Source organism: Rousettus aegyptiacus, unplaced genomic scaffold (genome assembly GCF_014176215.1).
Source record: "Rousettus aegyptiacus isolate mRouAeg1 unplaced genomic scaffold, mRouAeg1.p scaffold_m13_p_13, whole genome shotgun sequence".
Classification (NCBI taxonomy): domain Eukaryota; kingdom Metazoa; phylum Chordata; class Mammalia; order Chiroptera; family Pteropodidae; genus Rousettus; species Rousettus aegyptiacus.
This window is the reverse complement of record NW_023416288.1, coordinates 76,829,172-76,856,996: the sequence shown is the minus strand read 5'-3', so window position 1 is coordinate 76,856,996 and position 27,825 is coordinate 76,829,172. Positions and strand designations below refer to the sequence as shown.

The 27,825-nt window shown below is 35.3% G+C and overlaps 1 protein-coding gene across 1 annotated transcript in view; it reads right to left on the bottom strand.

Annotated features, from left to right (window-relative positions):
* POU6F2 (POU class 6 homeobox 2) overlaps nt 1-27,825 on the bottom strand; it is a 451,279-nt gene that overhangs the window by 206,245 nt on the left and 217,209 nt on the right. Inside the window, exon 4 of the mRNA XM_036231030.1 lies at nt 25,205-25,433. Coding sequence (XP_036086923.1) covers nt 25,205-25,433 — 229 coding nt within the window. The remainder of the gene's footprint in view (nt 1-25,204; nt 25,434-27,825) is intronic.

Here is a 27,825-nt window from a genome sequence, read left to right as displayed (position 1 = left end):
TTTAAATCTTATAATTGTAATACTATAGTACTATTCAAATTTACTCGCTATATATTTAAATACCTATTACATGCTAGAGGAAGCCATATATATTCTTACAAAATTGTATCTTTTCTATTAAGGAGTTCTCGATCTAGTGACCATTGGTCAGTCTTTTAAGAGGTGCTACCCTTTGTCCTCCAGCTTGGAAAGGCTCTGTTTGTGTTCCTAGTTTATGGCATCAGCATTTTAATTTTATGTGAAATAGGAATGGGTAAGCAGCACTTTGTTATTCTAGTCTAGAAACCCTCTCTATCTTATTTCTATTTTTTTCTGAAGTATTTATTATCTATTTACCTCTGTTTGTGCCTGAAAAGCAGAACTGCTTATAGGCATCTATTTAACAACACCTATTCATATGATATTTATAAAATCATACATTTTTATCTGCTTCTAAAATTGTTGAATATTTATACACTCTAGGGATATATTTATATCAATTTATAAATCTTTATAGTGAGAACAATGCAATGATAATTATATACTTTGTTTTTTCTCTCTAGAAGAAACAGAAAATATAGACATCTTTTTATATCTATTTCTCAAAAATAATTTGTACTTGTTTTAAAAAGGTTAGTGATCATTTATTTGTGGCATAATGTATTAAACATTAACAGGGACATTGGCATCAGAAAAACATGGGTTCAAAATCCAACTTACTTATTAGCTTCTTGTATTCATCAGGGCACACTAACTACTCCAAGAAACAATCCCAATTTCTTAGTGGCTACCTGCAATAAAGCTTTTTTCTTTCTCTCTCTTTTACATTAAATTCTCATGGTGGGCAGTGGGGCTCTGCTCCACACAGCCATTCAGGGATCCGGGCCATTCTGTAAGACCCTTGGAGTCCTCATTGGATTCTCTGCATATGGCCGGCAGTTGAAGGAAGAGAGAATATGTGAGAAATTGCACAGAAAATTTTTAGGAGCCAGTACTTGAAGAGAATATTTCACTTTACTTATGTTCCCTTGGCCAGTATCAGTGACAGAGCCCTACTTAACTGCAAGAGAGGATAGACAATATGGTTTATGTGTCCAGGAGGAAAAGGAAATGGGGTTTGTTGAATACAAAAATGAATATCTGTCACAGCACAGCACTCAATCTTTTACAGCCAAAATTTCATCATATATAAAAGAGCGTAATATACATACTTCAGAGCTGTGATAAATAAGTAAGATGTTTATAAAGCATAAAGAAAATGTCTGGCATACAGTAGGTGGTAAAAAAAAAATGCTCCTTATTATCACTGCTGTTTTCCAGAAATGTAACTCCATCTGATTGAAACTTCTTATGAAATAATTGTTTAATCAAATTAACAATATTAAGACTCTTCTCTTAATTTCTAGCCAGAACACACTTTCACTTTGAGATTCTAAATTCTACCAGGTTTCTTTATGCTTTGTCACTTTGTCACCTAATATTAACTCTAACCCAGGGTTTCTTAACCTTAGCACAATTGATATTTGGGGCCCAATAACTCTTTGTAGTGAGGGCTGTCCTGTGCATCACAGGATGTTCAGCATCATCCTGGCCTCTGCTCTCTATATGCCAGTAGCAGCGCTACCCCTAGTTTGACAAAAAATGTTTCAGGCATTGCCAAATGTCCCCTGGAGGCTGAGGAGAGAACCATTCCCAGTTAAAGACTACTGCTCTAATCCTTTGTCCAGCATCTTCTTATCACATTAGCACACAGAACTATGTTGGGGGGGGGCGGGGAGGGTAGAATTCTAATTTAAACATTTTAGCAGTAATATTTATCAGACACACACACACACACACACACAAAGCTACATTTAGTATACTGACCAGTATTGACTGACATTCTTCCTTGGCTTCTTTAAAGAATGGCACTATTTGAATCAGTTCTGGTACTTCTGTGAGATCTCAAATTATTTTTTCCATTTCTGGCTTTACTTGCAAATTCTTCCATTGTTGTGGAAGAAAAAATGTTATATTAGAAGCTAAGAAGTTGCTTCAGTTAATCAATTCGATCCATTGTTTGTTGAACACCTACTACTCATATACTACTATCTCAGCATACTAGAATTATGTAATCTAACCATGCCATCTTGAACTTTTTATAGAGTTTGTGGGAGCGATTTTAAACTTTCCAAACCAATGGCAGGTAAACAGGACTCCTGAGGTCACTGTAGCATTACAGTAGAAGGAAAAAAAGTCTCAGCCAGAAAGCTCAGGTTTATACTTGGACTCTGCTGCTTTCTGGTTGTATTATTGTGGGCAAATCTCTGAATCACATCTGTGCCTTGAGTAGCTACTGAACACAGGAGAATAATGTCTATTTCAGAGAGTGCTTGTGAGAACCAAGTGAGCTGAGTTTTGAGAGTGCTTAGCATTTAGCATATGCCCAATAAATAAGAAGTGAATTGAGTAAGAACACCAGCATTCAGATCCTCAAAATGTTTGAGTTAATATCTCCTCTTCCCTCACAATGTTCACGATCACATGGGCTGTTTATGGAAAAGCTTGTGAAGTAAATAGAGACACTTATTGCTATTATAAAATGCTCACCTGTTTCCCTAACACATACACTTAGAAAGTGTGAATGAGGATGACATTTTTTGTGTAGATAATGTTTGAATCATTGCTGAGAAAACTTTGATCAGCAATCGTTCTTCATACATCATCTTATACAGCTAGTAAATCAATCAATGAATCAGTGATGACATCAGGTCCTCAATAACTAATATTTTCTTAATGAAGTCACGAGATGAGGATGTAATGTGGAGGTTTTTTCTCTCTTCCAAAATAATCTCAAATCCAGTTATCTGATGCCTGGCTCATGGCTTTGCTTTCCTACAAATGTTTCTGGAGGCATTATTAGTAATTATAGCTCAGAATGGGTACGTTCATTGGGATTTTCCCCTAGAGGAAGCCTGAACCAGAAGAGGAGGCAGAGAGGCTTAGCAACCTGGAAGTCGAGGGCAGGTGAGGAGGGGAGAGAGAGTGGGCATCCCTGAAGAGGGCTAAAGAAGATTGAAGTCGCAGAAACAAATAGCCTTATTCACAGTTTCACCTATGGATGACCCTTTAGAAAGATTTTGCCAGCTCTTAAAGGTAGTGGACAGAAGTAGGCCTAGAAAATACACAAACAAAAACTATCCTTTTGTACTGTCTCTCGAGCTCTTTATGTATTCACAGGCGAATGCCAAGAGGGCTGCCGTCTTCCCACCAGAGCTGTGAATGTACCGGAAGGAGGATATATCTGAGGTTCTCTCTACTAAAAAGGAACTTAGTGCTGAAATGGATCTCCTTATCCTATTCCACTGCTCACCACTTTGTGGTCTGTGGAGAGAGTTATCTGATCACCAGGGATGTTCCTGTGGTTAGAAAAAGATAGGGGCCAGGAGGCTTCCAAGTGTCTGAGCCTGGCCCTCAGGGTCTGTTTACTCCACTGACACTTTCTGCAGAGCCCAAAAGACATTCCCAGAACAGCAATTGAGAACTCACCCATGCGCCTGGGAGCAAGGGTCCCAGGTTTAGCAGCTATTAATTAGAGCAAAAATTCCCAGGGCTGCAATTACAAACCCAAAGATCCACTTAGCATCTCTTCTTGAATCTCTTGTTTCTGTAATGCTAATGTCCCTAAAAGATTCATTTGCAACCACTTACTGATTACATTTACTCCAGTATATTGTTTCAGATGGACAGAATGGAAAGCCAATACAGAATATTGACCTCTGAAGCATCCTGTGATTATGTGGGCTGCCCCAGCTATCATTAACCACCCTGTCTTATTTTCTGAGTGCCACAAACACTACTGGTGACAGATTCGTGACCTTTCCCCTAGAAATGTTATGAACCAAATGCGCTGCAGAAATGACAGAAGGAATGGATGTCAAATGATTGTTTAAATACTACATCAGCACCCACAGCTACAGTCTTGGGCCCTGACCAGAAGACATTTTGGTGGGAGGCTATTTGCTTTCACTTGAACAAAACAACTAAAAATCAACCTAAATGGGTGGAAGCAATAGGCCATTCTCTACCTACAAAAATAGATATTTCTAGCCTGCTCTCAGGAGCAAGTTTTAAGGTTTTTAAAATTTTATTTTAAATCAGAATAGAAATCTCTAAGTCATCAAACACAAAATAAAAACCAGGCTCAAAGTATATTTTGAGTAACCAATTGAAAACAATTAAATAACAATGCAGAATTCTCTTATAATCTGATTGTTATGTGTATTTGGGCCAAATGCACAAATCCAAGTACTGTGGGTCAAATAATGATTCCTGAAACATAAGAACTCTATGCAGGAAAAAGAGGTGGAGCCGTGTCCCTTAGTATAGCAGGAGTGAATTCACCTGCTCCTTCCACCTCCCACAATCTCCCTCCTTTCTCCCGCGCTTATAACAGCAACTAACTTCATGAGGAGTTCCCTTATGGCCTGTTTTTACAGAGCTGTAGTCTCTACCTTGCTGCACATTCGACTCAACCAGGGAGTTTTTAAAAGGCTCCGATGTTGGGAGGTACTCTGAGCCCATTAAATCAGAGCTCTGTGATGGGGCCTAGCAATTGATATTCCCTACCGGTGATTCTAATGGGCAGACCTACTTGAGAGTCAGCACTGTAGTTACAGAGATAAAATATTACCATTCTGGTTGAAATAAATATGATAATAATTTTAATCTACTGAAATAATGAGCTATTTTCTTATTAGAGAAAACAGTTAAAAAATAGATTTCATAAATGAAAAATGCTTGGTGAAAATAATTTAAAATAAAAGAGAGCAATTCAAATTAGCAATCTTAAAATTTCACATTTTGTGGATATGTTTAAATATAGTAGTACAAATAAGTATGAATTTAACCAAAGACCTTAACCTTTATAATTTTTTAGAAGTTCTATTTATTTTCAGCTGTGGTTTATGGAGAAAGAGATGAAAGGAAAGAAAAAAAGACATAAAATGGATTTGACATTCTAAGGTAAATAATTTCATGGCTTATGCTTTAGAGGAGGATCAAAGTATTTACATTTTGTCAAATGTGTAAGGTACAGTAATTCAGAAATTATATAATTTCAAAAACTTATGACTCTTTGTCAAATATAGTAAATGTGAAGGGAAAAAGGATAACATACAGAATTAAACCCATTATGAATTCTTTCTTTAAAAATCCGTATCAGCTAATTAATACTGAAATAAGGTAGACAGTTTGTATCAAACAGAAACAAGGCTTCACTTTTCTTTACTAGAACATACTTCTTTGACCACAGAAACAATTATGATTACTTTTACAAAACTGAAAAAAAGGAGAGAAAATGGGCAACTTCTGAATGACCCATTTCTAGGAAGATATAAATTTACCATTCTGTTAACTTGTTCTAGGTTTTGGTGAGATGTTAATCATACCTTTGAGACAAAAGATGGGTTAAGGTAAAAGCTTTATATTCAGTGCACTTGCCTCTTTCATGTACATTTTGAAGATTTATTCTTGGACATTACCTAAACAATGCACAACTAAGGGGAAGCTGCAGTGTTGCTTTTAAATGTGCGGTTAGATCGTATTTGTGAGCGTTTGATGTTCTTCTTTAATAACCTCAAGTAAAAGGCTGAATGCATTCAACAACAGTAGCTGAAAAAAGCGCAATGAGTCATATTATAGGAAAATGGAGAAAAGGATACAGGACTCTCCACTGAACACAATCCTATATTGTAGGCAATCTGTGATAACACCCTTTTCATTTCAGTTCAGTCCCATAAAATTACCACTAACATTACAACTCATGCAGAACACAGATAAATGTAAAAATGTCACAGAATTCTTCCAGATGGGACTTTTAGTTCCACTAGATCACCATCTACTTTTTTACTTGTCTAATATTTCATTACAACCTTCCATAAGTTAATTTTCTTTCCACTGACCATGTAAATCACAAATCAATTTTCATTTAAAATGCCTGACTACAGATTGCTCCTGAAAGCTCAGGGCATATGCTTCAGTGAACTTCTCCAACATCCTTAATGTACATTAGAAAAATGTTGTGTTTTTAAAAAGCTTTTTTTGAAGGAATTAATTTTACATTAAAATGTGGTATGAGACCTGAAGCATCCCACTCTTCTCCTAAAATGCAGATGTATTTTTAAGGCATTTGAAATCACTTGTGGTCAAACATTTGTTGTGACAAAATCAACAAATATGACAACATTTTATACCAGCATAAAATACAGCAAAGAACACACACACACACACACACACACACACACACACACACCCCTATTATATACACAGAGATGTAGTGATATAGTCTAGTTTTTTAAAATAAAATTATAAATGAAATTTTAGATGAAGTCTCTGTTATACCTGATAATTCCCTGAATGATGTAGATGGAAATTTTGCCTTGTGTGAACATGCTTTGGAATCTGGGTTTCTCCTTAGTGAAACCTAGTATATTGAGATTTACTAGGAAGAGGCCATCTTATGCTCTTATTATGAGAATATAAAATATCCCGATTAAAACAATAACTTGGGAGAGAGTTAGTAAGTTATGGACCCCCAAAATCATTATAAAACAGGCCTCTTTTCAAGTTTTAGCTCCTTAATGAAGAGTTTATTATTTTAATGGTATTCTGAACTGAAAATTTTTTCATTTGATATTTCTGATTTTTTTCCCAAGAGCCTGTGAAATTCAAAGCGATTTATTTATTTATTTATTTATTTATTTATTTATTTATTTATTTATTTCAGATTCATCGGTGGTATTGCTATGTGAACACAGTATTGGAATATTTCAGGTGAGAAATGCTTAGAGTTTTCATTTTTAAAAATCAGTGGATAAATGACGATAAATAAGTACATCACATGGCCACCCATATTCTGGAACACTCAGAAAGCAAGAGCTAACATGGAAGACTGTCCCAGGTCTCAGAGAGAAACTACATTTATAGACTCGGTAGTATTTACTGAGGGGCTCTTATAACTTCTGGAAAGGTGTGATGGCAGGTGGACATATTCTCTTTCTGTACTCACTACGTGAGTAACTGTGTCATTACAGAGATTCTGGGGGCTGAGCAACTGTTTTCTTATTTAGTAGCAATAATTTTGGGGAGTTGTATTTCATGACATTATCATTCTTGTGACCAATAAAATATTTTCAAATTGCTGGTCAGGATAATGTAAGGATCTGTGTTTCCCAGATGTGTGTGTTGGGAACAGCCTATGGGATCCCAGTGCACCCTCAATAGCACTCTACCCTGACTGTTTCCTCTTTATTCCCATGAATGAGGGAGTTGAGCTAATGACATAGCTGAGTACAAACCTAGGTAGATATATTAGATAGGTTAGTGGTTTCTAAAGCGACTTTTTTTATTTTTTAAATGAAGAAATGCAATAGCATTAGTGTTTTAACTGCAAATATTCATAGAACAAGCCTTTTGCAGTTGAAAGAGCATTACCTAGGAAGTACACAACTTTCTGACTGGAATTTGGCCAAAAATTAATGCTATTTTATAACCCACTCATTAATCTTCTGAAAAAAAGTGTGCGATATGGTTTTATGACCACAAATGACTTTATGATTTCAAGGGGCTTTTGTACACTAGCTCTTTTCTTCGGTGCGACCTGTCTACTATCTCTTTCATTCTGTTCTCTGTAAGAGTGTAGGGCAGAAGGTATCAATTGTGAAAATGCAAAAAAAAAAAAAAAAAACTGCCATGTATTGCATATGAAAAAGCACCAGAAATATCTAATAAATATGTTAGGCATATAAGCTTAGATAGAAATGTTAAAGAAAAGAAACAATTTATTTAAAAAAATATATAACTTAAAGCTTAAATATAAAAAATCTAGGCTAGAACAAAACAAGAACTAGAGTATAGCATTTACTAGAGAAGTAAATAGTATACTCCAGTTGATTAGAGAGTGGTCCCCAGAAGACCAAAGTGCGAACATGGCAGAAACATTTGTGGCATTCAAAGCAATAAATAAAGTGATATCCAGCATGGAAGAAATTCTTATGATTCAGAAAGGAACTTAGATAACTCTCGAAGGAGGGAAGATTTCCAGATTGGAAAAAAAGTGCTGCAAGAGAAAAAAGAACCATTGTTTAGGTCTTAAATCTCCTCATAGCTACTTCTGTTTAATTCCAACAGTCAGCATTCCACTAAGCAGGCCACTACTCGAAAATCTTCAAGTGACGTTTTCATTTTATCTATAGGTAATTTCTTTTTTCCTTTTTCCTTTCCTTTTTTTTTTTTTTTCTTTTTGTCCAGTGAAATCTTTAATTGTAATGGAAACCAATAGGAAAAAGCATTTGCATTGCAGGAATTTCTTCCATGGCAAATATTGCTAGTACCTGCATATATAATACCTGAAAATGTAAATCTAACCACAGCTACACAAATACTGTAATTTACTATTTACCATTTGAAGGGTGTGAAGCAGAAATAAATCAACTTTAAAGTGTATATTTTCCTTAATGTTATTTTAAAATTTTAAAACATACCTAAATGTGATTAAGCAATATCAGAAGAAGTCAGTGGGTAATTTACTGTACTCTCAAACATGTTCCTTCAATCACAATGGAATATTACTTCACACATGCTAAGATGGCTGTGACCAAAACACAAGATATGGGAAACAGGAATAACAAATATTGGAAAGTATGTGGAAAATTAAAACTCTGTGCATTGTTGATAAGCATGTAAAATGGTAAAGTCACTATGAAAAAAGATTTGGTGACTCCTCAAGCAATTAAACATAAAATTACTATGTGACCCAGTAATTTCATTTCTGGGTATGTATATACCCAAAGGAATTGAAAGCAAGGACAAACATTATTTCTACACTCATGTTCATGGCAGCTTTATTCACAGTAGTCAAAAGCAAAAGGTGAAAGCAATCTAAGCACCTATCAACAGATGAATGGATAAATAAAATGTGGCATATGCATACAATGGAATACTATTCTGTCTTAAAAAGGAAGGAAATTCTTCCGCATGGTACCATTTGGATGAATTTTGAAGACATTATGTTAAGTGAAATAAGCCAGTCACAAAAGGATAAATATATAATGTTCTTATAGTAGTCAAATTTATAGAGACAGAAAGTAGAATGGTGGTTGCCAGGGGCTGAGGGCAAAGGGTAATGGGGAGTTAGTGTTTAATGGGTACAGAGTTTCAGTTGTGAAAAAAGAAAAAGTTCTAGAGATAGTGGTGATTATTGCACAATAATGTGAATGTGTTTAATGCCACCTAATTATACTGAAAAATAATTAAAGTGGTAAATTTTATGTTATGCATATTTTACCATAATTTTTCAAAAAAAGCAAAATAAAAAAGGGAACAGGAATAGAATCTGGGAATGTTACAAAAAGTGCTTCAACTGTATTTGAGATACTTTTTTAAAGAAACAATATAAAACAGGAAGAGTAAAATGTTAGAATTTGATAGAACGTTGCGGTAAGTACACAAGTGTTCTTTATGTTATTCACTGTACTCCTGTTATGGTTTAAATATTTTAAAATAAAAATATTAAGAATGTTTTAAATGCAGAATTGAGATTTAATTTCCATAACCAAAGTAAATTAAAAATTATAAATTCAATAAATTCATTTTAATTAAAATAAAAATAACAATTTAAATTTAAAACTATCCTAAAAATAAAAAATTTAAATGTTCTAAAAACTAAAATTAAAAATTTTTAAATTCTACATGGTTTTTTTTTTTTGAAAACAGAGTACATTTTTAACTTATTTGTGATCCTTGTTAATTATTTATTTACAAGCCCAAGGTAAGCTGAATAGCCTTGAGCATCCACACATAAGTTGTCTTTTTTTTAAAATAGGAAACATAAATATGCCTTTTATTCAAGAATATCCCAGAGTAAATACTAGAACACAATATTAGATATATATGTAATGGGACTGTTGCTTATTTTCTAAACATTTCCAATAATTCCACAAAGAAGGATATTTGCAAATTTCTGAGAGTTCCAGAAAACATTCAATTTAAGTTACTGCTAAAGTCAATCAAATGCTTGAAATTATTAGAAATTATCTTTCTGCTAATGATTAGTTATCCAGACTTGATCAATCTAGAGAAATTGACAAAAGGAAGAGGAAGACTTTCATGACAAAATATTAGGTTGACCTACATGGACAATTTTTTTCTGTTTCTAATGTGTAGAAATTATGTATAAAACATATCAAAAATTTAAATATACACACAGAAAGGGAAATCCTCAGGCATCAGAATCAAGAATAAGACCATTAACTGACACCCGGTACCCTGAGAGCAGACATTGGTACAATCCTGGCCAGCTTGAGGCTGATGTCTGGGCATCAACAAAGGGACAGTGCAAGAGTAGTTGTCTGAACCACATCCTTTGTAAAAACCCAGAACCCTGAAAGGGCTGCCCTAGCAGTAAAATGAGATAATACAAACCCCATTCACTAGCCTAGGGAATTAATTAAGATGTTTGTTTCTGTTAAAGAATCTAGTAGGAAATAATGAGAGATATTGAAACCTAAGCCTGAATATTTCATAGTGTAGAGTCTCAATTTATACTATATACACAGTACAGAGATCTCTGAGCATAAAGACCATTCAGTGAAATCTGTTGGGTATTTGGCAGAAGCAAATGTAAAGCCTCTTATTAGCAATAATTATGCAACACAAAGTTTAAATGATTTCATAGAAAAATTATCTCTGTTCAATAAAATATTACCTACCACACAAGAAAATATCCCTCTATGAAGAAGAGAGAAAATGCAGTAATTAGCTCAAATACTTAAGCTAAAAGGCAGTATGAAGATTGTTTAAAAAGAATATTTAGAGTGATTAAAGAGAAACAATAAAAAATAGGAGCCATAGAAAACCAAATATTACTTATAAAAGTGAAAAATATAGACTTTAAACTGAAAAAATTAAGGTTAAACATGAAATTAAATATAACTGCAGAGAGAATTCATAAACTAGATGACAGATGTAAGGAAATCACAAAAAATGCAGCGCAAAATACAAAGAGAAAATATGTGAGGGAGATTAAAAGAGAGAAGATAGAAAGAGATGATTCAATATACTTGTAATAAGACTTCTTGCAGGAAAGAATTGAGAGAACAGGGGAGAAGAGGTAATTACCAAAATGCCAGAAATCACAGCCCTATGTAGAATAAATAAAAACAAATTCATACTAAGTTCTTTCATAGTAAAACTGTGAATCTCAAAAGCAAAGAGAAAAATCTCGGCATCAACCACAATTTAAAAAGGCATTTTATCTACGAAAGAATTACAATTAAAATGACAATGTTTATCAGCAAAAAATAGAGGACAGAAGATAATTTCTTCATTTGCTAAAAATAATAGCTATTAACCTAGAATTATAAATCTAACTAAACAAGAAAAATAAGGATAAAGGGAGCATTTTCAAACAAATGAAACTCAGTTTATCACTCAGAGACCTTCACTGAAAAAAATCAGAAAGCTCTGGAAGGAAGGAATGGGACACAAGGCATAATGAGTAAAGAATTTTGCAAATGGAATAAAAGCTAAGTGATCTTATAAACACAATAATATTGAGAATAATGCTGGGCAATAGTAATATAGAAAATTAAAGGGGATGATCAATAAGTTGTGGCTTATTTGAGAGGAAAGATGAAAATACTGATTTGACTCTTCAAAACAAAAGTATGTTCAAAATACTGGTAACAACTAAAAGAATAAAAATAGCTGTTTAAGAGGTGAAAATAGTTGTAATAGAGGTTAAAAAAAGAATATTTGCTAAATATATTAGAATGCAAGACAGGAGGAAAAGGACAGAAAAATCATGGATAAAAGAAAAACCTCACAAAATAAGATGATCAAAATAAACCCAAATATATCACTTTCTACACATATCGACATGGATAAATCTCAAAAGTAAAATATTGAAAGAAAAAGGCAGGGTATAAAAATATATCTAGAGTGTGCTATCATTTTGTAAAATTTTAATATACCTAAAATAATACTATATATTATATATATGTATATGTAATAAATTTATAAACACATGCACTGGAGGGACAGTGGTACTTTCTAGGAGGGAGGGAATGCTATAGAATGACTATGGAGAGAAGGAGAGGTAAAGGAGGATTTTAGCATTATTTACATTTCATTTTTTAAGATAAAATTTTTAAGCAAATGTGGCAAAATGTTAACATTTTAAAATCCTAGATCATTTTATTATATACATTTCTTTTATATTTAAACTATAAAGTATATTTTTTCAAAAGGAAAGATACTTTTAGATTCTGATCAATGGGACTTCCTCATAAAAATTGCATCCTTTTCTTTCTATATAGATAAAAATCCCAAGCAGTTCCTAAACCATAACAGAGAACCTACAAAGTGTGTTCTCTCTCATTTTTGTTACCAAAGAGGATCCTTTATGACTTTCTACTTGAAGTTCTCAAATTTAAATGTGTGTTAATTATTTTTATTTTTAATGAACACAGCTTTTAACCAGTGCCACATATATGAGATTTGTAGAAATATGTGAGCCACAAATGTAAGCCATGTATATAATTTAAATTTTTCTAGTACCCGTATTAAGGAAGTAGAGAGAAACAGGTGAAAATAATTTTAATAATATATTGTATTTGACCTAATATATCTGAAGTAACACTTTAACATGTTATCGAGGTAAAGATATTAATGAGATATTTTTCACATGTGTGGATTTTACATTTACGGCATATCTCAATTCAGACCAGTCACATTTCAAATGCAGCTCCTGGCTACCATACTGAACGCTGCAGCTCCGCATAATAAAAGCAGCTCTCATTCATTGTGTATTTGCTAAGCGTCAAGCACTATACTAGGAATGTCCCATAAGGTTAACATTTAATTCTTAAAACAACCCTATAAAATATCTGAGGATGACAAACCTCAGAAATCAGAGTGCCTTGCCCAGGTCACACAACTAGCAAGCTGTAGGGCTGGAATTAAACCAGGTCAGTGTGACTCATAGCTCACTTTATTAACCACCATGCTGAAAGGTCATTTATGGGCAGAGACTTACTCCTTAATTAATCTTCTCCTGACCATTTAGTTTCTATATTAAATGAGCACTTTAAATCTTATTTTTGCTAGGTGTTTGGGTATTCAGATGGATAAACACCTTATCTGGGTTCAAAGATGGTGCTACAGACAGTGCTCCCTTTTGCCTATCTCTTGTCAAGGGGCTGGAAAATGAGATCTAATATTTGCTTTGACTCACAATCCCTTCAAAATAAAGTAAAACACAGAACAGAAACAACTTGCAAAAGAAAAGGAAAGGCTAATATAATTCAGCTCAGCACACCGATCTTCGATCCTTTTGCCTATATTCATTGTTCAATTACTTGACAAAATTCTATTTCTAGCCTGTCCATAAAAGTCTCCCTAATTAGGGAAGTCATACACGTTTATGGTTTTATAACAAACTGGAGGTGAGTACCAGTATGAAATCAAAGGAATAAAACTCCAGTTGCTGCTGCTGCTGGGGTTGCCTTCTGAATGTGGCTTATACAATATTTCATCTGTGCTGACACCTTTCACTCTCAATTACTTGGCTGCTGTCAAAACAAATCAATCAAATTATAGCACTGCATCTTCATGTTACAATTCCATTGTAAGTTAGAGACATTAGCTTTGAAATATATGGAAGTATAAATTTTATCTCTATTATTTATTTAATGCAACTTTCTCCCATGTGAGTTATTTTCCAAACACAGCAAACTCAAATTATCTTATGTCAAATGTTGAATATATATATATGTTCTGCTAAGACTTTCTAAAATAATGGCACACAGGGGAACCGAGATGCATACGAATGTGTTAATGTATCTCCATATTTGTGCTAATCTTAATCCAGTGACAAATGAAAAACATACTAAATTCTTTATTATTTTTTGTTTGCTTGTTTTGTATAAACTTGGTGAGCACAGTTGATTAATATGAATTGGGAGAAGATGAAGATGACATCAAACCAAGGAAAAGGTTAAATTGGAACCAAAAAATTTTCAGAGATTAATTTTGCTTATAATAAGAAATATATTTTCAAGATAAAATCATTTCCAAAAATTAAAACTATATTATTTAAACTACACTTTTTCCCAAGCACAGATATCCTCTATAGCACCAGGGCCAAACATAACATTGCCCTTCATGTTTACAGTAGGTATGAACCAAAGTGCTTTAAAAAGAAGAAAGGAAAAAAAGTCCCAAACATTTTTATTTAGAAATTTTAAGGCTACAACTACATTTTTAAATAATAGATTTAAACCAATTGAGTTCCTTTTCAGCAAAAGAGCACTGTTGAAGCTTTTATGTACGAGCTCTTAGAATAGCTTCCTTATACATGGAAACTTGGCATGTCTTTAGAAAATAAAAAGCAAACTGACAGATTTTTTTTTTTTGGCTCCTTCATGTTGCACTCCAGCTATATAAGGGGTAAGTGACAATCAAAAGCTCCAGTGTGAATGTGTAGATTGTTCAATGAAAGAGAATTAGACTCAGTAAATTAAAGGAGCCTTAACTCATCCTGGTGCAGAACAATCATACATGTTAGGAACTCTTCCTCAGTCTCCTCTGGGTCTGCATCTTCCTCTCCACTAATTTGGGTTGTGTTCCTTCCCTAATTTCTTCTTCCCCAGAAATTTCTTCCCTGCCTGACTATGGGCCTGTATGTTGATGATTTCTGTATCAGGATCTCCAGCACCAATCCCATTCAGAGTTTTAGATCCATGTGTTTCCAACTGGCTACTGGTATCTCCATTTAAATTTTCCACATGAAATTAACTATTCACTTCAAACTGAATTAATGCTCTCCCTCTTTTTCCTCTTACCCTTCTACATTTAATCAATCACCATGTCCTACCAAACCCACCTTGTTAATATCTTCTAAATCAGTTCTCTGCTCTTCATCACTGCCACCAAGACCTTTTCTTTCCTGGATTACTGCAAAAGCCTCCACCCTAACTGTATTGGAGTGCCTGCTACAGTGCCTGGCAATTAACAGATGCTTAGTGTGTATTTGTAAAATTGATTAATCAATCTTTGTACACAATTTTTGGGAGGAAATAAACTTTAGCTTTTCCGTAGAGAGGGCCAAGAAATAATAGCTGTGACCTCTCACTGGGAAACTTCTCTATAAGAATTGCACACATAAGGAAAGACAGGACTTTTTTGGAGAGCATTAGCTCCTCATTCTCTAAACAGTGATCAGAGGGGAATTGTAGACCATCTCCCATTTCCTTATTTTCATTACTTCTCCCCTCCTTGCCCTCCTCCATTTCCCATAGTTATAGAAGTCCTCTTTATTTCGGTCCCAGAGAAAAATTGAATAAATAATCCAAACTCCTTCTTAATCTTGAGACTGAGAAGCATTTTAAGCACAGTCTTTCCCTTTTTTATGCATTGGTGTTATTCTAGTGGCAGCCATCTTGAAAAAGAGCTCTGATGGCTGGCTTGGAATCTAATGCAGTTTGCACATCCTAGTTTAGACACATCTCTAGATGCCATCAAGAACCCTGGTGGATTTATAGGCTTATTATGTGCAAACTGGGGATCACATTACTTCCCAGGCTTTTACTTTGAAAATAAATGCTTTGGCTTTGCTTTGACATTTATGTGGCAGCTGGAAACCATTATCCTTTGACAATGCTTTATTCCATTGACAGTATCTCTTAAGCACACAGTATTCTAGTCATACTCCTCATTCATGTGCTTCCAGTTTAATCCATGCCCCAGTGCTTCAGCAATGCCTGATTCAAGGATAATGTACTGCAGAACAGGCTTTCCAGGTACTTTAAATAAAGAATCTGAAGCTTCAGAGATATGGAGGTTTGAAAAACTGCCAAAGTAAGACACATTGCAACAACTTTTCATAACTTCTTTATAGTGGATTTGGTATTATTGTATGGTGTGTCATGTAGGGGTCTTCTGAATGACACCGCAAGTATGAATTTATGCACTAAGTATTTTTAATATTGGACTTTATGACAGCAAGCCGCAGACTAGAGGCTGAGAAATCATTGCATACTAAAAGTTGGAGTCGTACTTCTCATTTCTGAGGCAGGTACTGCATTGCCCTTTCTGTGAATGGTATTAGACCTCTGCTTTCATATTCGTGATGGCCCTTGGGGTGCAACTTTCTTAGTGTGGGCAACCGGAGAATAGCACAAAATTAAGTCACAAGAAAAAGCAGTGCACATGGCTGCCTACTTGTTTTTTTCTTCATTAATGCCAGAATGATCAATTCAAATTCCCACTCCCCTACCCAATCTCTGCTAACAATTTCTCTTTGATCAATAAAATCAAGGCATTTAAAGGCAATTTTATTAATATTAAATGTTGCTTATACATAATGAATGCATATAGTTGCTTTACATTTGTATTATTTTTAATTTGAGAATTAATTCACTTAGAGTTGAAAGATGCTTTCTTTTAAAAGGTGGTTTGAAGGTCAAGACAGTGGACCTGTAGACTTAACCTTTTCAATGCTAGTAATGACGTTTTGGATATGACCTTTCACCTTAACAAATACAAAGTATTTTGATTTTGAAAGAATATGTATTAATACTTATTAATACTTAAAAATGTGGACTTTTTAAGAATGAAAGCAATCACCCATAACCTCTCACTGTCTAGAGTCCACAAGTAACATTTTGCTATGCATGGTATTTTTCTTTTCCTCTCTCTGTGTTGTGTGTTTGTGCGGGTGTGAGGGAGGGGTAGAGGAGCTTCTTTTAAACAATTGGGATCAAATTTTGTGCATTTGAAGTATTTACTATTTTAGTATTAGCTCCTGACTTTGAGAAATACAGCCATTAACACTTTCCTTAATGGGAGAACTTGAATTTCCCATTTCTACTGGGCTTCTCCTAGCTTTCATTTCATTAGTAGTTTTGTACTCACACATTATTTTTAATGTTTTTAAATAAAGTTTTAAAATAAGTTTTAAATATAATACATATAGTATTTTACCTTTTTTTCCTTTTTTGAAAAAAATTGAAGTATATTATACAAAAAGTCAAGTCTACCTCTTCTCATATATAGTTCTATAAGTTTGATAAACACATAAAGTCTTGTAACCACCACAATGATCAAGACAGAGTACAGTTGCATCAACTCCAAAATTCCCTTGTGCTCCCTTAGAGTCAGTTTCTCCCACAGCTTGTCCTCGATTACCATTGATCTTTTTCTGCCCCTATAGTTTTGCCTTTTCCTAAATATTACATAAATAAAGTCACACTTTTATGTATGCTCATTTGTTATTTTAAATATCCCCCAGTTGTTCCATGTATTTCTTATCCATTTTTATATTTATCATTTGAATTCTACTACCTTAAGAAATAGTTAATCTGTTGTGTCCTAAAGAACTTCACGGATGGTCCATGCAACCTAATGGAATTGTCCATGTAACCTAATGCAATCTCAGTGTTCTAAGGAAACTTACAGGTCTCCTAGCTCAAATACTTATGCAGTGTATCTTGAACAATATTAACACCGTTGTTACCAATTATATGCAGGAAGAACACCCTCTTCTTAAGAGGATCTTTATTCCCACTGGCAGCAGGCCTGACAGGTGACTTGCTGGCCAATAGAGGAAGTGAGAGGAAGTGATGCAGGCCACTTCTGATTCAAAGCAATGAATTCCTAGAATGAAGATGTACAACAGAGCCATTGCTAACTTGCAACCAACATGTATTATGAAATACAAAAAGAAATAAACATGTGTTATATTTTGGTGAGATTTTGTGGTTTGTTACTGTAGCATAACCTAGTGAATGCTAAAAGATACAAACATCTATCAGGTTGCTTAATATTTCTCTTTGAGAATTTATGTAGTCAACACTTCCTAGCATTTAGGACTTCTCTCTGGGATACTCTTCCAGATAATGCTTGGCTTAGTCCCTCATGTCCTTTGGATCTCTGTTTAGTGGAAAAATTGACACTGATGACCCTGTACAAAATATATCATGTCCCCTCCCTACCACCTTCTATTCCTTCATCTACTTTATTCCCAGGACTAGCAGAGAAAGGCCTTAAGGGGATCTCTGTTTTTATATTGCTATATTCCAAATCAAGATCATGGCCTAGTTTCATAGTGAAGTGAAAGCCGAATCAGTATTTGTTGAGTAAATGAATACAATTAGTAAAAAAATAACAAAAACAAATAAGTTTATTTTTTGTTAAGATGCTATAATTCTTTTTACTAGAAGATAATTAAAACTATGTAACATGATATGTGTCCCCTTTTGACTTGTCCTCTGGTTCCAAATATTTGTCTAGTTTTCTTGTTTTGTTTTGTTTTTCCCGATAACAGCTTTTGGTCTTTTACGCTTTTTATATTACACACTGCTTCAAATCCCTGGATTTACAGAGGCATAACTAAGTGAACACAAACATATATCTGTGCAAATATTGTGGCATAACTTCATTGTCCTTAAGTATGTTTGTCTCTAATGCATCAAGCCCTATAATGGCCATTCAGCATACACAAGAAAGGCATACAAGGCCTTCCAATGTCATCTTTCCTGCTCCTCCCATTGGTTGTCACCTTGGACTCCTAACCTTCACTTTAGCACAAGTAAAACTATTCACAGAACTCTGTACTCCATGTTCTTCATTCTTTTTTCTCTACATTGAATGTTCTCCTAATTTTTCTTTACTTAACTAACTCCTACTAATTCTTTAAAATTTATGTTAATTAATCTACCTATCCACCCACCTGTCCATCCATCCATTCATTCATTCTTGAGGACCTATTAAGAGCCAGGTACTGTTCCTGTTGTTTGACCACATCATTGAACCAAACAAAGATGCTTGTTATGTGGCTTATATACTAGGGGCAGAGCCAGACACACACATAAAATATTTATTCAAAATATATTATACACGCATATCTTCCTTTATAACACTAGGGTCATCCATCACGTTGCTGCCTTCAGTGCCCTATATGGTAAAGTATTAGACATGACCCAAAGTGTTTAAGAAAGATACAAGGAAAGAAAGAAAGAAAGAAAGAAAGAAAGAAAGAAAGAAAGAAAGAAAGAAAGAAAGAAAGAAAGAAAGAAAAGAAGAAAGAAAGAAAGATAAGAAGAAAGAAAGAAAATATTTAATCATCTTTGAGATTTTAAATGTATGAGAAAGTATTATATGTTGTGAAAAAAAGAAGATAAAGGAAAACAATGAACAGGAATACTGGTGGGGGCATACAAGGAAGATGGTAGGCTTCATACTTTTTTGGGAAAGAGTGCTTCAGGTAGAGGGAACAGCTTGAGCATGGCCCTTGGAGTGTGCTGAAACACCAGCGAGGCCAGAGACCCACACACTGAGGCTGTCCAAGAAAGAGAGAGGTGTGGAGATGAGAAAGCAAAATAAATCAGACCGAAAATGTGTGTCTTAGAAAAACCTATGGCACACAGAACTGACTGCAAAGCAGAAAGATCAGAGGCATTTCTGGTTTCTGAGAGAACTGGATTCTCAAAGAGGCTACAAATCTTTAACTGTTGGAAACTTTGAGCAACCTTTGGCCCCAAGCTACCATTAGCCATACATGTCCTGAGAAAGACTCTAAAAAAGAGTATATTCCTCAACTTTCTCTTCTGATGTGGCCAAGGAAGATAATAGACAGGGAAGACTCTCCAATGAATGTAGGCCAAGGTCCCAGGAGAAGAGTAGCCAAGAGTCTCCCTTAAAGACATTTAATAGAGGATATTTCTTCTATCCCCAGAGGAGGGGAGCTTCAGGATGCCTGCCTACTGGGACATTGGAATGGCTATGGATAAACAAATTATGGCATATACTTATGATAGAACATGACTTGGAAATGAAAAGAAAAGAACTACAGATCTACACAACACCATGAATGAGTCTCAAAGACATTATACTGAGTGAGAAAAGCCAGACATGAAAGAATACATACTGTATGAATTCCTTTATATGAAGTTCTAAACAGACAAAACTAATGGACAGTGACAGAAAGCAGATCAGGGTTGCCTCTTCGGAGGGTGAGGATTTCCTGCAAAGGAACACAAGGGAAACTTTTGGAGAATTAAATGTTTTACGTATTGATTATAGTTGGTGAAGGTTACAAGGGTGTATACGATTATCAAAACTCTTTGAGCTGAGCACTTAAGAACCATGCATTTTATTGTATGTAAATGATACCTCAATTAAAACAACAACAACAACAAAGACAAACAGAAAGGAAATGTAGTGTGATTTGAATGAAATTCCTACTCTCAAAACTATTTCCACATACCTTACTTGGCATAGCCTTTAATTTGGAGAGTCAGAGAAAATCAGTGTAGATTTCTTGCCAGTGTTAAGGAAAGGAAAAAACATTCTTAGCTTTGAGTTTCACCTTGCTTTGAACCTAATTGCTTTTCCATGTTCAGGTTAAGCAGCATTCTCTAATGTATTTTTGGATATTAATTTAAATGTTATGCTGGAGTTAACTAGAATGTTCACACTTTGATATAAATCTCTAATGCAGTACATTTATATTCACTATTTATGTTGCTCTCAGTGATTAGTGGGTTATTCTGCCTGGCCTGTGTGCTGAGAACAAGTTACTAACCCTAATCATCTAACCTAAATGTAGACCTGCCTCTGCTGTCTCACTAACCCCTTTGGTGCTTGTTGTTACTTGTGTTGAGGATGGATTTAAACTTTTCTGCCTAAATTTAAAAAAAAAAAAGCAAAAGTTCCATAATGAAAACTTTATTTTGCCTTATCAAATAATCATCTAGTTCTTATAGTAGGACAAATGCAGGTTACATTTTTCAGTATAGCTACCTGTGTTTCAAAATAATAAGTAAAATAAAAAACACTGATTTTTTAAAGGAGTTTATAAAGTATGTGACAGAGAAACCATAGTCATTTTTTTTTCTTTGAGGTTTATGGTCATTATTTGTTTTATTTCACAGGCTTGGGTTTGCCGATAGTCACCTGAAACCAAATCCCTGTGAGCACACAGCAAAGGACACAAGAATGGAGGGACGCATTGGGTGGCAGGTACATGAAAAGGGAAAGGGGCTCTCAAAGGTAAGACAGGAGACAACACAGAATTTCACCATCTTCATATAGGTCATTTCTAGGCCTTATCTAAGCTCAGAACATTTCTGGGCTTGAATCCCAGCCAGAGCTTTCATGGATCTACCCTAAAATATTCAGAATGTATTGACATCTCTGAGTTTAGAGTCTTAATCTCAGTCCATGACCATAGGAGGCCCTCAGTGGTCTATATAGTAACCAGAGCAGACAGGCTGAAATACATCCTGCTGCACCCAGAGCCCCTTCTGCTGATGAGGGAGGCCCTAGCATGTATCTTAAACATGTTGCTCATGCTTCATAGCTCATCATCCTGGCTTCTCCCTCGCACCCACATTATAGCTTATTGGACATGAGTGTACACCTCAACACAGGACAATCAATCTCTAGTCTGGCCAGTGACCCATGAGGTAGCCTAAAATAAAAAGTATCAGCCCAGTAGAAACTTGAATTTTGGGGAGTTTGAATTTTAGATAGATGTGTAGATAGGGACAAAGATAGAGATGTGAAGATAGAGAAAGTACCGGAGATTTCAGAGAAGTACGTGATTTGAAAAGACGTATGTACTTAGAGAAGACAAAATAGAACATGTGAACCCAATTATGGATTAGCCTAAAATCAACCAATTCAGTAGAGGAGAGTAATGAAAAGAAGCAGGAGAAGAGAGTACAGGTTATTATAAATCTTGAGAATGGAGATTGGCGTCTGCCTGCTCAGAGGGAAGAATGATACAGCCTGCAGCCCAGTGGTTCACTGGATTCTCTAATCCCCAAAACCGCATTCCAGGATCCCTGAGGCAGGGCTGCAGGGCCGTTCTTAAGATTCTGCAATTTATCACTGTCAGAATACAGAGATAGTGAGGGAGTTGCCAAATGAATTTTGGAAAAGCTCCCTAGACCAACCTTTCCTAAACTTTAGTGTGCATAGACATCACATGGGAATCTTTTAAAAACAAAGACTATTCAGTGTGTCCGGAGTAAAACCCGAGAGTCTGAATTTCTAGTAAGTTCCGATAAGATGCTGATGCTGCTGGTCTGGGGACTGTGCTTAGAGGAAGAGGTTGTGATAGAACCTCTACTACCTGAACGGAGAAAGGCCGCTCTGTTTAACATCATGTCATTAGTGCTCATTAAAATACATTTATGAATCGTGGCCTCCAAGGTCCTGAGAGCTATTCTATGTTACTTAATAGGGAACATAAATGAACTAGTTCTCAATCCCTTTAGTAAAGGGGGAAATACTTGAAAAGTTATCCCCGAATTCCAAACCATTAACAAAACAGTATTTTTTTTTTTTTTTTAAAGCAAGTTTGTAGCTTTTGAACTAGAAGAACAGACAGGCTAGAGGGCTGGGCAGGAAAGTTGGAGAACTGTCATAGACAACTTCAGCTGACAAACTTCTTTCACAGATAAAACCTTAACCTTTCACAGTAAGGAAAAGGGAAACCACTGAGAACTAAGCATATCATACAAAAATAGGCCTTACTTCAGATTAGGGGGTTAACACTTAAGTCCCTCCCCTTCACACTGACCAATCAAATCTGTTTTATAAAACCATTTGAGGAGATGGGGCATCTATTACAGGTGGGCAGACTTACTGTTTTGTTTTTGTTTTTTTTCCCCCGAAGACTTTTAAAAGCCTGTGGCTGAGGTTACTATGCTCATCTTCTAGAGGTGGACCATGGGAAAGGGACAGAACATTCTACCCTGTGGACGATATAAATGTATGTAAGGTCTCCTTCTGAGATACCCATTTACAATATCACTACCTTTAAAAGAGGAAGATACTTAAGGACATCTGGGACTAGCTCAGTCTCAAAGTTGACCAGGATCTTTATACATGACTTTCTGGCCTACCAGCCATTCGCCCACAATCCCTAGAGTCCCACTACCTTCTGTGATAGAGCCTGGGAAGCCACACAAGCCTAGACACTGCTCAGTGATTGTCAAGGGCTGCAATAGGTTGCCTAAAAGTGGTGAGATTATCCTTGGGTTGACTGCTAACCAACAAGTTGACTGACTCACACTGCACTTCAGGTGGTGAACACTGATCTTGGGCACCTTGAAGATATGAGACATTTCCCTTATTACCATCCTTATTGCCCTTGGGACTTTCTTGACTTTAATAATGAAGGTTCCATGTCCCGAGAGAACACAGTCTCTAGGAATCCAGGATGGATGGTCATTTCTGAGACTAGTAAGATCTGTGTGGTGAAGAAATCATGTGGGAACATATGAAAAGACCAGAAAAGTCCAAGAAACTGGAAGATGAAACTTTCCTGCATTCTAATGGTGATTTAAGAGTTGGGATTCATTCATAAAGATATTAAAGAAAAGCATGTTGGGGAGGGGCTGGGAATTCAAAGTAGGAAGATTTTCCTGTAACCGACTTGCAACTGAGAGATGTTTTATTTTAGTGACTTTGCCACCTGCCCTTCCATATTATTGAAATTTCAGAGATGGAGACAAAGAAGACAAATTCCCTTGTGCTTATGTAGTAGACAAGAGCTTGACCATCAACTCCAACATATCCTGAAGATGAAGCCATAAATCATATGAGAAGCACAAGGTATAAAAAGATCTAGCACTCTTATCGAACCTACTTAATTTGGACGCAAACCTTAGGATTCATTTTCTTAAACCAAAGGTGCCATCAAAAACCAAATTTAAACTATAAACTAATATTAAATTTGATATTTAATGAGAGAGAGGGTATGGAAGTCCATAACAAACTGTAATAAAAATATAACAAGTCTGGTTTTGTGAACTCTGACTTTAGTGTCCATTTCAACCACACAGGATTAATTCACGACTTACGACCTCCACAGGCTTATGTTTATTTATAATATTCAATATTTCCATAAGCACAAATGTTCTAAATGGAAGGTTGCATTCCGATAATGCCCATTTCTTCATTAAGATTTCATCATCCACCTGCATTAAAAAGCCTCTCCCTACACTTTGCTGCTTTTGCTTTCACCTTGTTTATTCCTGCCTTATTTACTTAATCTTGAGATCCTGGCTTCTTAGGCACTCTCAAATTTGAAACAAGCAAAGTTTATGCATTAATGTGTCCTGGGCATACATGATTTATGAATGGCAGTTTTCTTGGTATGGAGAGACTTTGCTTTAAAAAGTCAAGAAATGACAATAATGGATGGGATATTAGAACATTATAATGTGTAAAGAAGTTTGGTTTGAGTTAACCAGTTTTTACTTGGCTTATTTCTTAATCTATGGACTAATACTCTGATCAGTTTAATAGGTCTTAAGAAACATTGACATTTGATCAACTACAAAAAGTACTTTATGTTGTTGTTCTGATAACTTACTCAACCAAACTCTCATTCTGCAGAAGAAAATTAATCCCTAACATTTATATCAATGAAGAAAACAAACATCTTTGATCAGCGCAAAATAAATGTGTTTTTTTCTTTATTAAGTGTCCTAATCACATTTAGGCCATTTCCATCATAAAATTCTTCCTCTTACATAATTTTTTATAATTTTTTTAAAGGAAGGTCAAAGCCTTCATAATATCAAGGAAATTTCCCTTCTTGAGTAAAACTAGAGTCTATCTCTTGCTATATGCCCACATAATAGAAAGGCTTGATATTTGTTTATTTTTCTCACTACAAGTTACAACCTCAAATGATATGTTTGTTTAATAATGATAACTAAAATATACTTAATAAGCAAGATAATAATTAAACTAATTATTCCAAATGATCGCTTGTTGAGATGTTTCAACCACTTATACACAATCCAGTCATATCAAAGTCATAATGTGAAGATGACTAAATTGAAAAACTCATGGGATTATAACTTAGGTCCTCATATAACAACACAATAATTTTACATCTAAGTTTTTCATGTGTTGTGCAATGTTTGCTCATAAATGCTGCCAGAAGGCTTGAAATCAAGGTGGATAAATGAAGATTGATATAGCCCAGGGCTGAGCAAACTCGGGATTCACAAGACAACTTGAAACATTACTTCCTACACAAGCCTCCACACCCTTTATGATGAAAGCAACTCTGAATCACATTCAACATTCAGGACACTTGTTCCCTGCAGAGAACACTGGCCAGTGGATAGGGTCTACATGCCACACGGACACAATAGGTTACCTTGTAGATTTTGCAATGGCAGAGTCATAATGCCTCCAGCTGCAGCTGCTGCTACCAGCCCTTGGATGTTGGTGAGATTCGCAGTAGGCAGTGTGAGAACCAGTCCTTGCTGTCCCCCTAGTTGTCCGGCCATGTTAAAGGGGATGAGAATAGGCTGATTGAGGGCTGGCGTGCCTCCTGGCATCACGCCAGCAACAGCAGAGGCTAACTGTTGTGCTGTCAGAAGTGGCTGCAAGGAAACAGATGATTCTGCTCACTTTCCAATGGAACCAAGACATGGACTTTTAGAACATTTTTCTTCTACTTACTCAGGGTCAGAAAGTTCATGAACGAGTAGTAAAGAAACATGCTCTACTCTAGAAAAAAAAAAAAAAAACTTGACTGGTTAAAAAAAAATGAAATTGCATTTCATTTATTATTTTTGAAAAATTTTATTTGGTTTGAACATCCTCTGAGGAGCTCAAATACCTTCAAAAGTAATACCTTACATTTACTTATTATTCTTCCAATGAAGAATTTGATCCTACCCTTATATATTTGAAACTCTCTGCTAATTTATTCTATATTGTTCCAGAAAGAACTCATTGGGATCAGTGGAAATGTTTTGCTTCAAAAAATAGTAACAAACTACTATTTTCATCTATTAAATTAGCAAAAGTAATGTAAAAGATTTACTCAGTGCTGGTAAGTGTGTAGTGACACCATTATGCAAATTTAGGATATGTACCCTGGTATAAGCCTTTTGGAAAGCAGTTTGGAGAACCATATCAAGAGCTACAGAAATATTCATCCCCTTTTGACGCAGAATATGCTCTTGGGCTATAAGCTGAAGATATCATTCAAACAGAAAATAGATAAATGCATGAATGTATGCATTACATTTTAAAATACATAAATGCTAAAAAATAGTCTTTTTATAGTATTAAACTTAATATTATCTAGTCTTTACAGTGGATCATTATTACACCTTTTTAGAAAAATAGTAAATGTTTATATGAGAATACATAAAATTAAATGAAAAAGAATTAAACAAATGATAATAAAATCATTGTTAAAATGGAAAATTATACATGTAGAATGACAAGATCTAAAAAGAAATATAGAAAAACAAAAAATATTTGATGTGGATAAATTCTTAAATGTTTAAAATATTTCTTTGTTATCACTGTAATATTTTTTGCCAAATTAAAACGACATTAAAAATACACATTTATGTCCACCATTTATCTAATAGCCATTGTTTGATGTGGAAAGCCAGCCTCATAGGTGTGTACTTCAGGCATTAGACATATTTGAGTTTGGTGTGGGCACTTCACCAAGATGACGTAAGAAGGAATCCTGCCCTGGCCAAGCCAGGTTACCCAAAGGGTCACTGATCTCAGAGTCCTTGATGCGGGACTTTCACTGCACCCTTGTGGGAGCCTTGTGAGACATAATCCCACGTCCGTTTTTTTTCTAGACAAGCCAGTACAAAGCTCTTATTGAGGGATTTCAACTTCTTTTGTTTTTAATGCAGCATTATTGTATCAAGTGATAGGTAATTCAATATAGGCATAGTGCAAAGCCCAATATCTAATAGCTAGGCTCTATTCTAGTGATGCTGTGTGTGTATTAACTTCGTTATCCTGCAACTGAGATATAGAAAAGTTAGTAATTTGCCCCAAATCCCGTGTCTAGTGGGGGTTTGAGAGCTCAACCCCAGGCAGACTGGTCCAGAACCCAAGTTGCACCTCTTTCTCATCATGACTTCTCAATTCACAGAGCAGATTTAGAGACGTGGGGCTACTTTATTTGTAGAATCGAAGGAAGTGGGCTGAGCCTACTTTATGGCCACTCTCGACTGCTTTTCCTCAAGGATCCATCTGGGGAGCCCTCTAAAAAAGCCCTAGGACTCCTTGCAGCCTAGTTTTAGAAACACTGCTCTAGATTCTGTGGGCCTAGCTCCTAATGTATTTGCTAAACTTAACTAAATTCGGACAGAGTAATCATGCCTTTATTAAAAAAATAAAATAAAAAGTTGCTCTGAAGCACAAAAATAAGCTGTTTTTTTTTTTTTAGAAATAAGTACAAAATTATAAATCGGTACTGCAATTGCTGGTGTTTTATCACTAGTAATAGTAATATCAAGATAAGAGGGAAGGCAAATAGGCATTCCTCAGACTGTATATAGGCCACAGATTCGGGGGTTTGGGCCTATAGCATTTTTTCAAATTGAATTTGCTTGCTTAAAGTAGGCATGCATTCTCCAGTTGGTCATGGTGTCCACCAGTTCTTGCTGTCTAGGTCTGTCATGCTACTTGTAAAACCCAGAGGCATTAGAGTTTGTTATCCCTGGTATGTTCACACGTACACACACACAATGTCATAAGCCTGAAATTAGAAAGGGCATGGCTGGAGAAAGCCATTTTCTGAGATTCCTAATAAAACTCTCCGTGGGCTTCCATAGAGAGTAGACTTCTCCCCAGGCTGTCTGTCCTTAAGCCCTTATGCTCCAAGATGGACATTGGAATCTGAGACCATAGTGGGATTTTGTGGAGGCTGGAACAAGAAAGTCAAGACCAATCCAATCTCTAAACTTGGGTTTTTAAGCCTTGAACTGCAGAGCCCTCAAAGTGTTGAAA